The 22,960-nt window shown below is 32.8% G+C and overlaps 1 protein-coding gene across 1 annotated transcript in view; it reads left to right on the top strand.

Moving 5' to 3' along the window:
- The window catches only part of LOC126773005 (lysosome membrane protein 2-like), a 61,828-nt gene that overhangs the window by 35,113 nt on the left and 3,755 nt on the right, over positions 1 to 22,960 (top strand). Inside the window, exons 6-11 of the mRNA XM_050493618.1 lie at positions 7,043 to 7,246; positions 9,510 to 9,634; positions 13,179 to 13,337; positions 14,444 to 14,550; positions 17,281 to 17,399; positions 22,691 to 22,816. Coding sequence (XP_050349575.1) covers positions 7,043 to 7,246; positions 9,510 to 9,634; positions 13,179 to 13,337; positions 14,444 to 14,550; positions 17,281 to 17,399; positions 22,691 to 22,816 — 840 coding nt within the window. The remainder of the gene's footprint in view (positions 1 to 7,042; positions 7,247 to 9,509; positions 9,635 to 13,178; positions 13,338 to 14,443; positions 14,551 to 17,280; positions 17,400 to 22,690; positions 22,817 to 22,960) is intronic.

Here is a 22,960-nt window from a genome sequence, read left to right on the forward strand (position 1 = left end):
GGACCCCTTACACAAAATTCCCACTGGGAAGTTAATACGCGTATCTCGGGTGTTTATGGACATACAGACAGGAGATGGAACGTTGATTTTTAATATGTACAGGATATATAGATTATTATTTTAATTACAAACTCACCTTGATCTTGTAAAATCAGTACCTATTCATATAATTAAAATATAATTGTAGTCGCCGTCTGATTAATGAAGACGAACAACAATTACAGTGTTTTTTAATATAAGTTTATTATTTGCGTAATAAAAGATTATCTTTTTTTATACAAGCGCTTTTGTTTGTTAATTAAAGTTGATTAATCAAAATCAAAACCTTTATTCAATATAGAAGCATACACTTTATAGAAATCTACTAAAACAACTGATCAAAAAATAATTGGCGAAACGAACTCAATGTAGTTATTTTTATTAACATCAAACTTTTTTTTATATAGAATAGGAAGGCGGACGAGCATATGGGCCACCTGATGGTAAGTGGTCACCAACGCCCATAGACATTGGCATTGTAAGAAATGTTAACCATCGCTTACATCACCAATGCGCCACCAACCTTGGGAACTAAGATTTTATGTCCCTTATGCCTGTAATTACACTGGCTCACTCACTCTTAAAAACCGGAACACAACAATACCAAGTACTGCTGTTTTGCGGTAGAATATCTGATGAGTGGGTGGTACCTACCCAGACGAGCTTGCGCAAGCTCTACCACCAGTGAAAAATTTATTAAAAAAACCAACACTGGTATTGTATATTAATATAAGTTGGAGTATTTGTTTTTTCAAAACCTTTCTCCTATTGTATTATCGAGGCTAAACGTCAACGTTCGACATTCATTTAATTAGCGTCCAAATTCCGCTTGAACGGTAGCCATATTGTTTTATTGACAGTATGAGAAATACACGTGTTGGTTGGATATATATATATTCGAAGTATACAAATAAAAACTTGAAGACAATGTTTTATTCGAATTTATAATTAATATTTATGGTAAAGAAATAAAAAAAAATACTAAAATACTATTATATTGCTGTTAATATTAAAAAAATACATAATTCATAAAATTACATGTATACTGTAGTGTATTATTATGTTAATTAATTGAATATTATTCATAAAATATTCTTTGAAATCACATCAAACATAATAATAATATAATAATAATATCCTGGGACATTTTTCACACGCGGCCATCTGATCCCAAATTAAGCTTGTACAGAGCTTGTACTAGGGAAACCAGACAACTGATATACTACACATATTATTTTTCTTTTGTAAATACACATTTATATAGATAATTACAGCCAGACTCAGGACAAACAGACATGTTCATGAATACAAATATCTGTCCTGAGTGGGAATCGAACCCACAACCTCCAGCGTGAAAGGTAAGCCACCAACCACACCAACCGGCTCGTCATATATGCGCTTTTCCCAGAAAGCGTTCAACTGTTCATGGATATGAATTATCATACCTTAGAAATTAATTATCGCCTCCTGGTTTTGTATATGTTATATTGAAATAGTTTAAAATTATAAAATTTGATAAAAAACCCTACGAGTTTTTTTCCTGATTCTTCTGAAGTCAGGGTAATTTCTTCTCCGAAACAGCGTAACATTTGTACAATGAATTAATTAATTTGAATATATCGGAGTATTTGTAGGTACCATTCACTGCTTATTTTAGCGTTTTAACATTAAGTAATAGCCTGTTAATATCCCACCGCTGGGCAAAGGCGTCCTCTACTTTTTCGGAGAAGCTTATTCCATCTATCTGCCGTAATCCAAGTTCGTGAGACACAAGTGACAGATTTTAATCCACCACATGCAGGTTTGCTCACGATGCCTTCGTGTTCACTAATTAAGTATTCTTGTTCTTTTTACATTTTTATGTCTGGAACACCGGTTTTGTTTTTAATAAAGTTTTTCTTTTTTCTTAACATAAAAAACCAGTGGTACTTGTCAGGGTTCGAATCTGGAATCATCGGTGTTGTAAATTATTGACATCACCTCTTTGACAACTCACTTTATTTCTTATAGGTAATATAGACTATATTATAGGTAGTACAGACTCAACTACAAAATCTTCCCTCTTTTCAAGTAAATTAAAATTAAAGTTAAATAAAACAAAAACTTAGTACTAAAATAATAAATATAAAATAATATAATATAACCAAAAATACTCAATTAAAACATCTTCTCCTTTTGTAAGTTAATTAAAATTAAAGATAAACAAAACAAAAAATTAAGTACTAAAATAATGTATATAACTAATTAATATAACTATAACAAAAACCTTACCGCTGCCACCATGTTGTAAATTATAGACATCAACTCTTAGCAACTCACTTTATTTCATTACCACCAGCCAGGTACAGACTCAACTACAACAATCGGATAAGATTTACATCTTTCAATCTGGGCTATCACGGCTCTATGTATGTCTTTAAGACTATGTATGTATAATACGATAATACCTAATAATACGATGTATATCATGCTTTGTCATACTGTATTCTAGTGAAAAGGGTGAGTGAGTCATTTAAGCACTAAGTACACATGTTATATTATGTATTTATGGTTGGTAAGGAGTCGAGATGGTGCATGGATCGGATGAAATTCTGCTAAATGTGTTTCATTCTCGCTGAAGCAAGATGGTGGAATATGCCGCACTGGTGGTAGAGCTCTTTTTTTTTTTTTATATGCCCCGGGATGGCAAATGACTCTACTCCACCAGATGGTAAGTCGTAGTAGAGTCCAAACGCGACGACGGCCAGTACAGTCGGGAAGAATGCTCTGTACTAGCCGTCCCCGCCTTGCCGGCCCGCAAGATGCCTCTTCACGCCTCGTTTGAAGGAACCCGGGTTGTAAGAGGAAGGGAACACGTGAGCTGGTAAGGAATTCCATTCTTTGGTAGTGCGACAAAGAAAGGAGTTGAAAAATTTCTTTGTGCGCGATGGAATTGATGTCACAGTTAGGCGGTGACATCGAGAACCAGCTCGCGTGGACTTAAGAAGGAAGGGGGAAGCAGGAATTAGAGAATTAGGAATTAGCTTTGTGCAAGCTCGTCTAGGTAGGTACCACCTACTCATCAGTTATTCTACCGCAAAACAGCAGTACTTGGTATTGTTGTGTTGACGAGCCAGCAATTTTAAAAACAACATTAGCTCTTTGCAAATCTGCGTTAATATTTTTGACAAATATTTGTACTATTCATGTAGACATTGACTTTGGTTTGAGTGTTAATATTATGTGTCTTTTTAGACCCTGGTCGCAGGATATCCCAGTGGAGACAAATATGAAATATTTGTTTATACATTTATCAATTACACTAAGTTGTAAGAGCTATAATATAGTTGAGTGATATAATTCTACTGCAAGTGTAAAAGGACGTATGTTGAAAATAATTCTCAGATAAAAACATAAATTCTTCGTTTGTTGTTTTTATTATATATATGTAAATACTTTAAGTTTCCATGGACTATAAAACTAAAAAAAGTTGAAAATTTTAACTTTACATGATCTGTAAATAACACAATTTATACATACGATCTTTTGTATTGACAGTGATAACAATAATAAATTGGATTTGCCGTTTTTTGTCAATTTGGTACCACACGTACCTACATACAAATTGTATTGGTTGCGTTTGTTATTCTGTCTAATTCACAACCTTGAAATTTTTGTGAGACCGTAGTTTCTTCTTCTCGGTCGCTTACTTCATTGCTGAAGGTCGTGTCCACTCTGATCTAGGGTCTGGGTCACGATCTTTATGAATTTTCTTCAGTCCTTCCTGTCCTCAGCTTTCCTCAGGGCTGTGGTCACTTGGAGACCAGTGAGGTTGGTAACTTGGTCCGACCATTGTGTGGGGCAGCGGCCACTTGGTCGTTTTCCCTCCACTTTGCCAAGCACCATCAGCTTGTCGAGACTATCAGGCTGCCTTCGCGCTATATGACCAAAATAACGAAGGGCACGTTGGTAGCAAATACTTGACAATCTCGTTTTTATGTGCAGTTGTTGCAGGATCGAGACATTGGTTCTCTTGGCCGTCGGATAAGTAGTAGAGGATCAGCTACCTCGAGGAAAGCCAGTATTGTCAAGCTGGTTTAAATTAACAAATCAGTCAGATGAGACTCAAATAGAGTTTACCTTAACCTGGGTCAGATTCCGACCGTATTTTAAAAATGCAGTATTACGAGTGTATATAATGCAGTTCCTCCACAAACAAGGGCAAATTCAAAGCATTCTATTAAAAAAAGTGATAAGTTGATAGTACCCATAATATACGATATACCATATTATGTATGAAATATATGGTCATATGTAATTACTATTACATTATTTAATAAAAAAAATTCTTGAATATTATATTCCCGGTATCTTCAATGCAGTGAATTGGCATCTGCTAGGCTAGTGATTCTCAACCAGTGTGCCACGGTACTTTTGGGTGACGCGAAATTCTAAAAGTGTGCCCCCAAATTTTAGATATAATTATGATAATATTATTAAATAATATGATTTAAAAATAAAGCCTTTTAACAGGAATATTTATTTAAATCCATAAAATTTAGTCCGTAATCTATTTTACGCAGATAAGTAAATAATTTTTAAACATATTATTCTTTGTGTGCCGAAAAATTTTGAAATCTTTACAAGTGTGCCGCAACAAAAGGTTAAGGTTCACTGTCCTAGGCAAATGCGATGCATTTTCGGCTACATCAGTACCATCAGGTGTGGTCGAGCAAGCATATAAGTTAACTTAAAAAAAATTGAAGGTCTTGCGTTCAATCAACTGAATGTGGGTTATGGTTACCATAAGATCTATCGACCTGTGATTTGGAAGTCATATTAGGCTGGGGCTATTTTATATTTCAAGGGTAATTTGTGTAACCGAACGTGTTTTGTTACGTCACGAGAATTTCTCGCGCCTTGAATAACGCACCAGATAGGTCTCAATACGAGACATCGTGTAAAATTACTAGCGAGAAATATAACTGTGGAAAAAAAACATTTTATTTTTATTGTAAATCTAATTCATAAATTAATAAAAATGGTGACTTAAGTTTTCAATAACAGTAAATCACGTCTCTACAGAGAGGATTAAAAAATATTAACGATCATGAAATAATCATAATTCTATTATTATACACCGAAACGATATAATATCCTTTGGACTTTTTATTAACCAACATTTTAACCGCGCCTATATTTTATATCTATCTCCATAAAATATAGATATATTAAAAGATAATTTAAATAAAATAACATTAAAATAATAATATTAAGTTTATCAATAAGTGGAATATTATAATTGAATGTATTCAAAATTTATGTAGGTAGATGTAAATAACGACTGTTATAAAAATAACTTATAAAGTTGTATAGAATTTATATATTATGTACATACAAAGATACATGTTGACTTAAGATCATTGACCTTTGACTAACGAAATTGAAGTTGAAGGGTATATGTATCGATTAGGACTGTCTGCAGTCGTCTCGTCCGTCAGTTAAATAACTATATATAATGTATTAATTACGACAGGGAAACTACTATTGCGGAATCGATATTCGAATGTTATGTAGAAATATTTAAGAATTGTATGGCCTAGTGGTTAGAACGCGTGAATCTTAACCGACGATCGTGGGTTCAAACCGGGCAAGCACCACTGAATTTTCATGTGCTTAATTTGCGATTATAATTCATCTTGTGCTTGGCGGTGAAGGAAAACATCGTGAGGAAACCTGCATGTGTCTAATTTAAAATTGAAATTATGCCACATGTGTATCCTACCAACCCGCATTGGAGCAGCGTGGTGGAATAAGCTCCAAATCTTCTCCTCAAAAGGGACAGGAGGCCTTGGCTCAGCAGGGGGACATTAACAGGCTGTTACTGTTAATGTATATGGAATGACCGTCATGGATATAATGAGTAAGAATTTATTAATGACTTAATATAAACATTCTAATTATTACTAGAATTGGATTTTTTATAGAACTGGAAGTATTTTTCTCGGGCATATCTTATAAACACTTGCTATTTAAGGAGCGTCGTATTTATATAGTATTATAAATATGTTTATATATTGCATATAATAAGGCATGGAGTTTAAAGTAAATCTTATATATTATATAAGATTGTCCGTGGGTAGTTTCCCGTTTGATGAATATCGAAAAAACGATTTAAAAGTGTTTTTAATATAATGTGATATTGTTTATGAGTAATTTCTCAACATACAAGGAAAGACACTATTTCCTTTTAAACAATTAATATGCTTATACGCGTTTCACGAACGGAATAATATTTATCCGTTGAAGAAAACACGATTGATTTGCGTCAAGTATCTTAAGATTATTCAAGAAAATAATCATACTAGAATTATTTTGTAACTTGCTAATTGATATGACGTTTACAGTTGAATGACGCGGCTTATTTCTAAGAATTTGTCTATTTTAAGTAATTTGCGTAATTTGTAGAAGCTAACGGATATGAACTTGTGATCTTCCATTAGGATTTAAGTGCTTAGAATCTATTCAATAGCATTATTGCCCTTTTATAAGACTAAGCATATATCGTATGTGGTAGCATGTTTGCTTCATAACGGAACTTATAGTGGACTATTATGATGTCTTCCTTTCCGATGTCGGCCATTCTCAAGGGAGACTGGCTAACACAGGACGACATATAGTGCATAATTGTGTGCGCATACAAAAGTGGACTTTCAATTGTTTCACTCAAATAATCCGATTGGACGGCAAATCCGAGACGACCGGAAGAGATAAAGTGCAGGACCAATGGCTTTACATGCATTTTGAGGCATGAGAGTGCACACACTTCGTACTTCCAGACTCCGGATGCTACTGAGAATTTTTTCGACTTAAAAAAATCCCAATTACTTTTTTATAATTTAATATTAGTTTTGTTAATAATTTCCCAAACGTTCCAAATCACGTTTACGTTAAGATCATTTTTCATCTTTAAAATAATATTTTATTGACAACGTGTTCCTTAATTCTTTTTTATCTTCTCCAGGCAATCAGTACGCTTTTAGCAGATAACATGGGTTACTTCGCGAACGTCGGAGCCTATTACTCAATATCTGCCCTTGGATCCAAACTCTTCATAAATATCACAGCGGAAGGACTGCTTTGGGGCTACAATGACCCCATTGTGACGATAGCAAGCCGTCTTCTACCTGGCTGGATCGACTTTGGCAAGATTGGAATAATGGATAGAGTAAGTAGTTTAAAATATATATGTTTTTGCGTCGGAATACGGTGAATCCTACTGGAATAAGGCATCCTCTCCTTTTTGAGGAGAAATCTTGGAGCTCATTCTATGCTATTCCAAAGAGGCTTGGTGGCATGTGGCAGATTTTTATCCGACGTAAGCAGGTTTGCTCACGATGTTTTCTTGGAACGCCGCGCACAAACTGAATTATAAATACAAATTAAGTATAGTATATGTTCACGTGTCCTGACTAATGGGTCATCTTAGCTTTAAAAGTACTTTACCAATCGATGATGATGATAACAATAACTTGACTTATTTCGGTCGTGACTCACGGCGGCCATTTTCAAGCCCTAGCTTTTTATACTATTACGTACGAATACTAGAAGGTATCACTGGAAAACACTATTGTTATTATTTCAACATTATTTAATTTGATTCATTAGTAATTACTAGTTACGATATAAAAGGACCTTTTTTAAAACTGTTAACATACTTGATCTACATTTATCAAGGTCATATTTATTTTCTCACTTGCAAACTTGTTTATCTGAACACCATTTAATATGAGGTTAAACCGACATCGTTATTACAGCACCTTGAAGTGACAAAAATATTTTAATTAATCAATCATACTTAAAACAGTTTTTATTTGTTTTCCCCAATTTGTCCTCAAGTTTAACGTAATTTTGGCATAATCTCGAACGTTCTATAGTTAGCCAACTGCTTTAACTTATTACGCGAATATGAAGAAACAATTCTACTTATTTTACTAACACTTAAATTCGACTAATAAATTGTCATTTTATAGCAATTGAAACGTAATCGTTGCTTTCAATTCGTTTTTCTATTCTACTACAACGATCTAGTTCTATCGAAGAAGATTCAGATAGTAATCGGGAACGTATAGTAACCGTTATAAATTAGTTAAATTCGCTTGGTTTTTTTCTAGAAACCATTCCGTTACTACTGAACCAGGTCTGTTTTTAATAACTGCACAAATCCTCACGATATCCGTAAATGAAAATGAAAGTAGATGCGTCTATTCATTAAATATAATCACTTGCAACTCAGGTATCACCTTGGAGTATTCATTCTTGTCACTGCTATGATTTCAATATGCAATTTGGAAGACAAATGATTACAATGATAATTATACTCTATAAATCCTTATGATAGTAAACCGATTTTAACAATGTCAAACGTGAAATAGTTAACAAACAAATAAAGATATCGTTGAAAAAAAGATAACCTCTTATATTAAATTCTGTAGTTATATCTGAAGGTAAAGGAGTTTTGTTTTTTGAAATGAAATGAGACAAAGTGCATTCGACTTCGCTTTCGTCTAAATTATTCAATTCGTTAAATGTTGGTCAAGTAATACATCCAATACGTGTATTAAATTATTAAGCTTGTATTCAAATACAGTGCAGATTGTGCAGCACCTAAAAAAGCTGATAAAGCTTATGGGTGCCAAAAATAAAAATAAATGTTATAATACTTTTGTTGGAATTAAGAAGTTAATAAAAGGAAGGTTTTCAAATCGGTTCGCAATGTGATTTTGTCGACCGCCGCTCTACCTGCAAGCGGTGTATGTCATCAAATGTCATCATTCAAATCAATCAATTTTCATTTTTATAATTAAGTTGCTGTTACAAAGTTTGTCTGGATGAGATTGGTATAGCGATAAGACCTTTATCCGCTTATAACATGTTATATATTCTTTGCTATAATAATGTGTTGCGTGTGTGTACAATAAAGTTTATAAATAACATAATAATAATATTAGTCCATGAATTGGAACTTAACCCATTAAGCGATGGATTTGCAAGTTAAGACATAATCTTAGACTTTCACTGCGTGCTGGTTACCACATTGCGTTTTCTGTCACAGAGTGATGAAACGCATGTGCAAATAAAGGTCTTGGCATTTTATTAAATGAACTGCACGTATACTTTGCGTATCAATTAACTTTTGAAAAGTTTTTGAATACTTGCAATCAACTTAAAATTTACTTTATATGATTAAAGTCGTATCTGATAACATTCTATCGAGGACGGGCAAGAAACTCAGAAGTAACTCTTTTTTAATCATATTAAAAATCTACCTATTATTACCATTATATTGTGAAATAATATTGTATCTAATACATAGAATGCCTTTAATAGTAATATGCTGTAGATCTATACAAATGTCGCTATATCTTTTATTATTTAATATACTACAGTCCAAGTTGGAATTATTCTTTATCAATTTGTCATCTTTGCAGTTTTACGCCCAAAGAAAGGAACAAGTTGAAGTGGAACTGAGAAATGTATCGCAGAGATTTTCAATAAAATCTTGGAACAATCTGGAAGGACTTCCTGAGCAAGGATATACTGATTGGAATACGAGGTACGGACTGAGAAATACACTAACTCTTATCGAACTATTAATTAATTATTTATATACATCATAGAAATCACAAAAAGCTGCAGACACATCTTCGCAGAATTGTAAACAGTTAGAAGTTTCTTGCATTAGTCTACAAATGTCACAGTGAGTAACTTCATTAACAGCATGAAGAGGATTTGTTTAGAATTAAAAATCAAAGTTATATTTATTGAACGTCACATTATAAGCTTAAAGCATAAATATAAAATTAAAAATTATACTTATAAGAAGTCCGGGCGACTTAAAAATCCAAAGCCCTTTGATATTTGAGCCCCCACCTCATCGAAGTTTTAAAGTAAAATTATATTATTTTCGGCTGGGGCCCCTCGGTTAGTGCCATGTAGGCCTAAGCATAAATCCGGGGCTGATAAGAAGATTTATGTTAGACATAACGATCTCAGTAATCATGTGTAATAATGAAATATAAGACTACGTATATTGTAAGTACCAGTACCGTAGAAATGTCGAAACTGCAAACTCCGGTTCTGCTAATATTATCTTGTCCAACTCACATATATGAATGTTACAATTAATTGCAGAACAGCTGTACTTTAAGTTTAGAACTTTGTTATCTATTCATTTCAATCAATTTAGTGATCCAGTTCAAATTAGTGATCTGTTTTGATTGACTATTGTTTGGTCACTAGGTTATGTCTTCCTACCAATTTCGGCCACGGAGGCTATTCTTAGGAAAGACTAGCCTAACTTCTCCCAGTGTAGGTGTCGCCGGAGCTAGTTTGATTCTCTGTACCAATTAATTTTCATAACAATGGCACTGTACCAAATACCATCAATAACCATCTCATCGCCAATGTGCTATTAACTTTGGAAACTAAGATGTTATGTCCTTGTAGCAGTCAGTACACTGGCTCACTCACCCTTCAAAATGGAGCACAACGATACAAAAATTAGAGTATCAGTGTCATTAATAATTTAAATGGGTTTTCACATCATGAATTGTCGTGTTTAATATTTGTCATCATTCTTGGAAAAAAACAACAAAACGCAATGTGCGTAATATGGTTTTATCAGTCAAATCTATAATTATAATAACATGACTCCCAGTACGTCATTAATGTCCTCATACCTCACAATCACTTATCATAAATATTTATTTTCAAATGATTCACAACGTTTTCTTTAAACTGTTATTGTATCGAGACCTTGACTCCATCGGTTTATTTACTAACTGTATTAAGTAAATGTTAAGTAGATGTCGGCTTTCCGTTATACACATTAAATAATTTCATACGTAACCGGCTCTTTTATGTATAAATATAAATTATACTAACTTATTTACAAGAGTACTTTAAGGAAGACTGCATTCTTCCTTGAATATTTCCGGTGTATATTGCAAAGTTAATTAAGATCTTTTTAAAAGTATTTAGACATTTTTTTGTCAAAAATATACGTATGACATAACAAACATAGAGGACTCTTTAAACAAAACACCTATATAATCATTTCGATGAAGTAGGTCAAAAGCTATTGAGATTTTCTGTCAAAAAAAAAAATCTTAGCCCGGAGTTTGGAAATTGCTTACATTCCCGTGCCTTTGCACGTTATGTTTTTGGTCCTACGCAATGAAAATCCTTTGGACTTGCCGTACCATCGGAGAGTTAGGGAATAGAGAGTGCAGCTGTTATTATCTATTAGCAATATAATATGTCCTGTGCAGTTGGCTCTCTCTCACTTGAGATTGGCCGCCGTAGCCGAAATCGGCCAGGAGTATGGGTAGGGCTTACCTTAGTATCGATGATATAATTTAATGGTAGGATTTTATGAAACCTGTCTGGGTAGATATAACCCACTTATCAGATATTCTAACGCTGAATAGCAAAACTAAGCATTGTTATGTTCCGGTTTGAAGGGTGACGAGCCAGTGTAACAGGCACAAGGGATATAACATCTTAGTTTCCATGGCTTGGTGGTGCATTGGTGATGTAAGAAACGGTTAGTATTTCTAATAGACCCAATGTCAAAAGGCGGTCGTGACCATTAACTATCAGTTGGCCCATTTGCCCGTACGGCTACATATTTTATTAAAAAATTGAATTTAAATGCTACACATTAATGTTTTGTCAGCTAGTGTAAATACAAGCAGAGGGCACATATCATCTTAATTTTCTTGGTCGACATTGACTTTTTAAGAGAGGGTATATAATCTATATATCTATAAGTATATATAATTTAAGAGTGCCAATGCTTATATGAGAACGTGACCATCTACTACTAGATGCCATTGGCTCGTCTTACAGACAAAATAAATATTATGATGTTGTAAAAGTAACATTGCCCTACTAAGGAGTTAGTGACTCCATGCTGTCGAGTGACAGGCGTTCCGTATTTGTGTTTGTGCTGTGTTAACACTGCGTGTCACAATAGTATAAGTTTAATGTTGAAAAACAGTTGCTTATTGATACTTGCTTAATTTTATTCATACATTTTTATGTCATAAATATCCGGACATTTTTATTTTATTATAATAAAAAAAATTATAAAGCACTGCAAGTTATATAAGACATGATAAAAGGTTTGACCGATATAGACGATGACGAGATTTACCGACTCACCGATATGATATTAGCCCTTTAGGGCATCGCACACTGGTGCACTCCTTGACAAGTCTAGCAAGTCCTGCTTTAATATGGACTTGAATCTATTTTTATACAACAGAATTTCCGCTGTTGTGTCCATAAGAGGATAATTACAGTGGAATAGGGTAATTGTTATGCAAAGCAATTAGTAATTAGAATTGTGGTTAAGTATAAGTCTTAAACAATAAATAGGTCAGTAATTTGCAAACGGTATCTACCATTCAACAATCATTTGCACGCCTTAAGTAATGACAAGGCAATGCAGTAGTGCAAATTAGCATTGCATTAATAATAATAAAGGTTACATAGAGATAGGCCAAAATTTTACACAAAAAATGTGACGTCATTGTAGACGTATCAGTAAACCCATTCGAAATGCAGTTAGCATGGAATATTTTAGAACAGATCGCCGTATGACGTCAAGAACAGCAGTGCCGTTAGAAATGCTAAAGAAGTTATTTATTTTTGCATTATAATAAAATTGACGATTGGGCCGAAAATTTGTGCTAAAATGTGATATGGTAACGAATACTTGAATCATAATCGAGAAATACTTGTGGAAGTTAGCTGGTGCACAGATTGAAAAAAAAGAAGCGTGAGCTAGAAAAGTATAAGATTTTCCCTTTAATTTTTTTGCATTATTTTTTTGCCTACCTTGTTTTTGTTTTAAGCGTTAAATAGATTTCAAATCAATTTACTTAACAATATATTTATATTGTTAAGTAAATTTATATAATATTTATTTAACAATTTTAAAAATATGAATATGAATTTCATATTAAGGCCCATATAAATTGTTACAATTACCAAAAGGCTTGGGAGTCAGGGTATTTGTTTTTACATCATATATTTGTCATATGAACGTTATGTGATAATCATAAAATTTATATATTTCTTAAATCTACCAGCATACTCTGCAACCGCGTGAAAGGAACCTACGAAGGCCTAATGTTACCTCCGAACATTGACAAGAATTTAGATATCCCAGTGTTCAGGAAGCAAGCTTGTCGCGTCTACCCATTCAACTTCGTGGAAGAGAAAAGTGAACACGGATTAAATTTGTATCGGTGAGTGTTGTTGTTCTTCTTAATGCTAAGCTGGAGTGATGGTTCCATTGTAAATCAATATAAAAGGCAAAATTTCTGTGAGCATTTTGATCACAGCATATGCATCTCAACTCAGAGTGTAGGTTCAAAATCGCGAAAACTCCAAATCAGATTCTGTCACATGTATCAACTTCGAAAGGAGAGGAGGCCTAAGCTCTAGTAGGAGTAGGCTGTTACTTACTTATTCATTCTCATCGTAAATATTTAACACACATATTTTCTTCTACATCATTTAATTTATTAACTTAAGCAATAAAGTGGAATAATAAAATACGCAAATAAGTCTTATAAAAATGATTAAATTAAACAAGAATGATATCATAAAATATTGTTTACTATTTTTGGTAGGTGGTATTTTTAGATATCTAAGTTTTTTTTTTAATATATATTGATTATATATACGAAATAAGGAACACAATGCGATTCACGCATTCATCTTTACATACCTTTGCAACGACACAATTCAGAATGTTATATATATTTCTGTTTTAATTTATTATACTGGTGATAAAATATTTAACATTAATTTCCTCATGAATCATTTAAGAGTTTTAGTTATAAATTTATTTCAATTTTTTTCTTTTATCAAATAAATCGATATAAAATAAAATCTATTATCCTTGCTTATCGATTTGGATAGATTTGGACACGTAGATCATTATCAAATATCGCAGGTTCAAACTGTTGCACGGAAATGGTTTACAAGTTTCAATACCAGAAGGAAATAGACGTAGCTAGTAATTTTTTCAAAAACACGAGGACCTGTCCATTAAAAAATTAATTACTTAATATATCAAGCATTTGTGTGAATAATCTTGTGTGTGATTTAATTGAAATTTTGATGAACCATTGCTAATGTACATTGAAACCCCACAACAAGCAGTTGTGTTATGTGGAAATCACGGTATTTGCCAGGCCCACGGATTTCTGCAATACTCTAAAATATCATGAGACATCGCTTGCACTTAATACCGTAAATAAAAGCAGCATTTAGGTTATTTATATATCTTGTAATTATGCAAGTGGCGATTAATTGGTGACGCTATAATTGTTGATGTTTTTTTTAGGTACAAAATGGACGATACAGCGTTCAATAACACTTCGCCCTACGCTTGTACGTGCAATCGTAACTGCTTACCTAACGGCTTCGTTGACATCAGTAGCTGTTATTACGGTAAGTTGAATATTTTGTAACATTTTATGATCTTATTTTCTAACGTGATCAAAGTTTACGTTTTGATTGGGACAGTTCTTTTCTTTATACATATTCCACTGTTTTCAAGATACTACAAATGTCCCACTATGTGATAATGGATTTAAAAAAATCTCACGCATCAGATATAATGCACGACAACTCATAATCATAATACCAGTTCATAGAAAATGGCGAATCAATCCGAAACTACCAGAGAGACCTGATTTTGTTTCGATAATAAAGGGAGACGGACCAAATGGCCCCCTGATGGTTAGTTATCACCATCTCCTATAGATGTTAGTGCCAAGAAATATTAATCTTTCCTTATATCTTCAAAGCGCCACCAACCTTGGAAACTACTTTACTGGTGGTAGGGCTTTGTGCAAGCTCGTCTGGGTAGGTACCACCCACTCATCAGATATTCTACCGCAAAACTGCAATACTTGATATTGTTGTGTTCCGGTTTGAAGGGTGAGTGAGCCAGTGTAATTACAGGCACAAGGGACATAAAATCTTAGTTCCCAAGGTTGGTGGCGCATTGGATATGTAAGCGATGGTTGACATTTCTTACAATGCTAATGTCTAAGAGCGTTGGTGACCACTTACCATCAGGTGGCCCATATGCTCGTCCACCTTCCTATTCTATAAAAAAAAAAAAAAACTAAGATGTCACGTCCCACTCCTGAAGTTTCTTTAAAAGCTATATGATTAATCTTTTTTTTCTTGATTTTTACGTGCCTAACTGTCTAGCATCGCCCGTTATATTCATATGTGTGTAGATTTATATATCTTAAAAATAACTGGTAAAGACATGATCGACGAAATTGTATATAAAAAAAATTATTATTGTATTTTTATCATTATAAGTCGTGTTTTATTTATCTGTCAATTCATTATTTACGTATTTATTATGACAGATCACTTACCCTACTCGTAAATAGCCTTCTGGTGTACTGTCAAACATTATAGATAGCTAACCTTAGACATTGAGATGAAACCAAAGATATATATAAAAAAGCCGAGATGGCCCAGTGGTAAGAACGCGTGAATCTTAACCGATGATTGTGGGTTCAAACCTGGGCAAGCACCACTGAATTTTCATGTGCTTAATTTGTAATTATAATTCATCTCGTGCTTTATGGTGAAAGAAAACATCGTGAGGAAACCTGCATGTGTCTAATTTCACTGAAATTCTGCCACATGTGTATTCCACCATCCCGCACTGGAGCAGCGTGGTGGAATAAGCTCCAAACCTTTTCCTCAAAAAGGGAGAGGAGGCCTTAGCCCAGCAGTGGGACATTCACAGGCTGTTACATATACAAAATTACAAAGAGATATATATATATATCTATTCCACCTTGACTATTTAATTTTTTTTAAATAGTACTTTAAAAGGGCTTAAGTAAAAAATAAATTATTTCGTTATTGTTAAATATTTATTAAAATTGTATTTTTTTATTGTAATTTAAATATGTCTATGGCCTTAAAACTATTATTCATAAATATTATGAGTAACATTATTTCTAAAACCTATTAATAAATTAAATATTGAAATCAATTTTATATTAGACACTTAACATAACAATATAATACAATAATGATAAAAATAGGAGCCATCTTGTATTAGTCCTGGCATATATTTTTCATATAGGATTGTTGCGTTGCTGCGTTGGAAGGGCGCGTAAAAACGCGTACAACTTAATATACGCAGAAGCAGACAATAGTCAAAGACGTTACTTATTACTTATAGGGTAAATCAGGAAAGACCTAAAGAAACTCACTACTAAGGCCTCCTCATCTTTTTAAGGAGAAAACCGACCCTGAAAGTTTGCTCTAAACGCACCCCAACAACGCGTTGCGTTTAAGTATACGTAGCTTAAAATTGAAGCACAATTAGAATTTCACCAGAACATTTATAGTCATTCTAATAATTACACTGTAATGATCATTCGGAATCAAAACGTCTGTTATAATATAATAATTTAAGAAAAATATATAAATAAAGTTTCTCTTTGATAAATTGTTAAAGCGCTTCATAGTAACAGTTTATAAACTATAGTGGAATGTTAGTATGACGAAATAATATATTATAAATTCATGTTCGCATGACAACACCATTAAAAGTGTGATAGGGCTAATAAGAAAAACAACCGGTTTAAAATTATTATTATCAAACTAACTTAATGTCTTTTGAATATTTGTCTTACATAAGCCTTTTATATATATTATATTGTTTAATTTATTAGAATGTATGTCACCGCTAAAATTGAAATATCATGTTTCGTTTAATGTCAAGCTTAAATCGTTTTTGAGAGCGATATTTTTGAATACAATATAACTAGTTGACAAAATTTATTATAATATAGTAGTATATATATATTAGATGCGATTTATCATCTGCCCTGTCAGAGCTTTTTTCATTACTAAACGGATGTTTTGTCAGAGTTTTTATGTATTATACGAGAGAGGTCCAAATTTCCGTGAAAAAGAGAGGATAGGGTTGAGGTAGGAGTACTTTTTATAGTATAGGTAGGCGAACGAGCATATGGGTCACCTGATGGTAAGTGGTCACCAACGCTCATAGACATTGGCTTTTATATACATCTAGTCCCTTAATTGTAAATTTTATGCGTATTCGATATTTGTTTGTAAAAATAAATTTATTTAATGTTAATAATGATGTAATAATTATTGCGACATTTTTCACAGGATTTCCGATAGCGCTATCGAAGCCACATTACATGGATACTGATCCAGAGCAGCAAGCTTTCTTCAAAGGATTCAAGCCAGACCGCCAGAAGCATATGTCTGTTGTTGAAATAGAACCGGTAATATATACACATGTTCACTGTAATTGGAACCAGATGATCAGCTCGTAAAGGCCTCTTCTCCTGTTTGTTCTGGAGTTTAGGATCTTATTCCACCAAATAAGTTTGATTGGTATATTTGGCAGAATTTGAACACACACTCATGAATTATAAGCACTAACTAAGCTAACTTTTTTAATTTTGCGCGCCCCAATATACTATTCACTAATTTATATTTATATCAAAATTCAGCTATTTTTTTGTTATTTAAGTTAAAGATATGTTTTTTTTTTCGTCAATTAGAGGATTTTTTTAATGTTAAGTTAGCCTATTATTATTCTATATTTTCTTACAATATTTTTATACCTGCAATAAGACAATGTTTTTCTTAATATATATCGTTGGTTTCCTATTTGATAAAATAAAATAAATAGGAACCCGTGACGTTAGGTTAAGGTCGACAGATCGACTTAGTTGTTATATAATTTATTTATCTTCTTTCGTAAATCTGTATAAGTTACAGAAATCAGTGGCTATCGAATTGTGACTATCGCAATCGAATTGGATTACAATCGTTGCCGTCTATCCTTTTTCTTGTTTAATTTAATTATCGACTGTTGACATAAAAGTCAACTATTAAGTTACGATTTAACGTATTCATTATAAATTAGTAGATTTGAATCCCTGTTCCCTAACGCAAAAAAAATCCTCTTCATTCTTTGTATTGTATATTGACTGCCTCGTTGGTCTAAACCCGGAGGGTCTGGGTTCAATTCCCAGTTCGAGCCAATAAAAAGTTATTGGGTTTTTCTGTTAGAAAATTCTCAGTAGCAACCCGGAGTCTTGAAGTTGGAAGTGTGTACTCCCGTACCTCGGAAAGCACGTAAAACCGTTGTTCCTGCGCCGAAACTCTTTCCGGTCGTGTCGGATTGCCGTCCCATCGGAATTTGAGAGTTAGGGAATAGAGAGTGCTCCTGTGTTTGCGTACACACTTGTGCACTATAATATATCCTGCGTAGTTGTCTAATCTTTCTTGAAATCGGCCACCGTGGCCGAAATCGGTCTGGAGGATATTATTATAATTAACAGTCACTCGGGGACTGCACCCGACTCTGCTTCGCACGCGTCTACATAAAATGTTTATAATCAATTTAATTCAACAGAAAAGATGGTCCTAGGTTATAACTATAATAATACGATGCTTAATGTTTGAAACCAATTATTATATGATTATTTTAAATAGGTACTCATTTATTATCGATTTAATTATGTTTTTCTTTTTTCTATTAAATTAGATACAAAAAATAAATTAAGTTGAACTTTAACTTATAGGATTTAATTTTAATAAGTTTTTAATAATTATTTTAATTATGTAAAATTGAATTCTTTTTGACGTCAATAATTGGTTTAAATAATTACAGTATGAAAAAATATTAATTGTAATGATGTAACTAGAAACGTATATTTCTTATACGAAAACTTTATTAATACCTACGTACGTATAAATTATTGTTTTGTCATCGGTATTCAATTAGCGAATTTGTAAATTATTGTAGAAGTTAACTTTGCTCAAAAGTCAAATCAAAGAATTTTATATTATAAACTTAAATGATGATTATTGTGACCTCGGGACCAATGTCGACCACGGTAAACGGTCTCGATGGAAAGTACTCATAAGATTGCCTGCGCAAGCGCAAGCTAACACGTTATCAATCTCATAGTCCGTTGCAACGGCAATTCGACACATCAAAAATCCTCTTATATTTTATTGGCAATGTAGTTTATGTGTATAATATAGCATATATAATAATAATAAATGTTTATTTACAGATAAATATCTATAGTGTTATATACAAGCTTAAAAACTATGTTAGTAGATATATTAACTATCATTTAGCATACATAAGGGGTCTAAAACAACGAGTAGATACATGAAGTTGCCCCGAATGTTTAACAGATGGGTTATCCATTTTCAGTATCAATGTATTTAGGATACCGTTAGAAACTCCGCGCATCCTAGCCATTATAGACTCTGCTCTCTTATATATTTATCCTTGTATATTTATATTTTTTTACTATTATACATATAGACATAAACACCATATATGGTTTCTTGGACACGATGTCCTTAAATAATTATAATATTGCGGATATTCAACTATTCTCAGACGGAAGTTTGCATGTTATTAACATAGAATATATAACTTAAGTGATAAATACTTGATATGTATTTTTAACTAAAATAGTATACATATTTTTCTATTGAAAGAAAATAGACAAATGAGTTACAAAACATTCATTTTTTTTTATAGAATAGGAAGGCGGACGAGCATATGGGCCACCTGATGGTAAGTGGTCACCAAACGCCCTTAGACTTTGGCATTATAAGAAATGTCAACCATCGCTTACATAGCCAATGCGCCACCAACCTTGGAAACTAAGATTTTATGTCCCTTGTGCCTGTAATTACACTGGCTCACTCACCCTTCAAACCGGAACACAACAGTATCAAGTATTGCTGTTTTGCGGTAGAATATCTGATTAAAGCTTGCACAAAGCCCTACCACCAGTACGCTAACCTAAATAATATATATATGAATTAACATAGCAATTCCTTCTGAATACATTTCGAAACATTATTCGGAATATATTGCTATTTCAATTCATAATTGTGATTTATTAATACAAACGTGCATGCAGTTGAAATCTAACTCATAGCTAAAACAGCTATTTTTTGTATATAACCATATATAAACATATTTCTTCAAATAACAAGTAAAATTATTCATTTTATAAACAAAACAATAAAAGAAAAATTATGTTAAATATTTTGTTATAAAATATAACAGGAGAAATATCAAGTTCTTAATAGCGCATTACACATTCAAAATGTATTTTTCCATCGTGATTCTTAGTAAAAGCGTCGCAAGGTGATTATGAGCAATGGTAAAGTTTCAAGGCGCGAATATTTTAGTATATTATTATATAGTTATATTAACCTTATGCTTATAAAGTAATGGGTTAGTTTGTTTGAATGGGAATCTTAGGAACTACTAGTCTGACATGAAACATTTGCGTCACCTAATTCATTTATTAAAGAACGCTGGTCTAGGCTAGATTGGCTATTACGTCATGCTACGACTCTTTTAAGCGGAGGAGTGATATTGTTAACCATTATGACAATCTATTCAAGTAGACATAATATGTTTGAAGGAGATCCATTTAAATTTTAGTGAAATCAAATGGCGACCGTAGAGACTTGGGAGCGCTTAAATTAATCATAAGCCTTAACAATCAATTAGCTAGCCTTTATTTAGAAAAGTCACCTTGTTTTACAAGAATAAAAGTATTATAATAAATATTCGAGGAGACTTTTTCTGGGTGAGCATATTTAGCTTGTTTGGAAATGCGGAATGGAAGGAATATGGCTATATTTGAGATAAAAAAGCGCACCAAATAACATAGCTTTAGACGAGCGGTTTAAGCGCTTGCTATACTTTGTCCTTAAAGCTGGACTGTTACAAGTCACTCAGACACCAACGAGTAATTTGTCTTCGAAAGCGTACCGCCGTGCTTGCGCGGACACGCCTGTAAGTCCCTGTCGGATCAAAAAAAGTCGGTAGCATCAAAGGAAACCGTATAATCATATCACGTAGAAAGTTATCTTAATGATGAAGTAATGTCGTCACATCAGCTAGCTAAAGGGTAAAATGGTTTTGTGATTTTGCATAACAGTTAAGATGGCTCTAATCTTAGTGGTTGACACGTGATTGACAAGAGTCGAAGTTCAAGGTCAAGAATCATTTATTATTTAAGTTATTTACAAATCGAACAATTGCTATGTAAAAAAAACTATGTTTAAAACTTGTGACATAAAATACAATTTCATAGCCATTTGTAAGTTTGTTTGTTACCAATAACCTCCAGGAGTATTGGAATATTTTAAAGAAACTTTCAATTTTTTTCCGTAATCAGCCACTGAGAAGGTAAATTACAAGGCAATCAGCAAAACAATATTCTCATTTAATTACTTTAAAAAAAAATGTAGTGATATTACTTATTTATTAACGAGTTCTTTGATAATACAAAATGTTGTGTTTATTTTTAGATAATAATTTTGTATTCTGTCAAGTGTAAAATTTTATAAAAGGAAAATTCAAATGCTTTCACATCGCGGTACTCGTTGCACTAAAACAGCCAAAAAGAAGATGTCCGAAAACACGTCACAAACGTACATACGTCAGTTCTTATTACATACATATATATTAACATATTTTTTGCAGTTTATTTGTTTATAATATTAACAACTCTTTGTTAAACAAAGATAATTTTGACAAATGTTTTCGTAATTATGGAAAATTTAATTCAATAGACGTTAACGGCTGATGTTTTTTTTAATGTTATTTTTAAATGTGCGACTGTATTTGTTAATTCTGTTACTGCCATTGAAAATCAACGTTTAGATTTGTTCCAATCATTTTATAGATCGGAATGTCGACAGTGTGTGTCAGATAAATCGCACGCACGCAATTCCAGTCGCCGTTAAAGTCGGTTCTATAGAGAGTATTGTTGTTTAGCGGTAGAATAACAAATTAGTGGGTAGCAGACCCCATGCACAATTTACCCCCGTTGGTTGGTAGCTTGCTGTGAAAACATATAAAATCCTACTAATCGATTTCAATGACGGCGACCCTAGAAATTAATTATTATTTCTAACATGAGCACTAATGGCTAGACCAAATTTGTTTTTAAAAAACTACGACACGTGTTACAGTACAGTTGGCCCGCAGAGTTGTATGTATGTGTAGAAGGGCTTAGGTCTCTCTTTTCTTAACTGGCGCTTTTCGTCTAGTGCCTTGAGGCGTTCCTCAAACGAGGTTTTCCTCAAACGTCTCGATCTTAAACATATACTGTTGGAGTCATACAATGAGAACTCCAAACAATACTGATATTTTGAAGCCAATATTAAAAATTTTATTACTATGTACAAAAGTCTCCTGAATTATTTTTTCTTTTTTGCTTAATATTATGTAATCATAATAATTTATTTACGTAGTTCAGTTTTATTCTTATGCTAAATAGGCTTTAAATGTTTGAAATTAAATATAATGATTTGTTTTTTTTAATTTAATAGATATTGTTAATCACACAGTACATTAAGATGAAATGTGTTTTTACAACAAAAATGCTTAGTCGATAGTAAGCTATGAGGTATATCTTAAATAAAATAAATAAGTATATTTTTACATTTATTTAATTAATTTTGTTTTCAAGTTGTTTATGTTTTAATTAATTAATTATAATTAATGCAGACGTTAGGAGCCCCGATAGCTGTGACGACGAACATTCAAGTTAACATTGCAGTCCGGACGTCCTCTGGAAATCCTATCACGAAACCTTTGAAAGACAAGGTCATGCCGATACTGTGGCTGTCACTGGTATGTTACTTTCAAATTAACTTGTTTATTTACGCAAGCGACTTCATTTTAATGAGTTTGAATTAATATATATTTTTTAAATATATTACAAGAACATCTTACATTTAAGTAATTTTTTTTTTATAATTTTTGTGTGATAAATTG

This window comes from Nymphalis io, chromosome 13, assembly GCF_905147045.1.
Source record: "Nymphalis io chromosome 13, ilAglIoxx1.1, whole genome shotgun sequence".
Taxonomy (NCBI): Eukaryota; Metazoa; Arthropoda; class Insecta; order Lepidoptera; family Nymphalidae; genus Nymphalis; species Nymphalis io.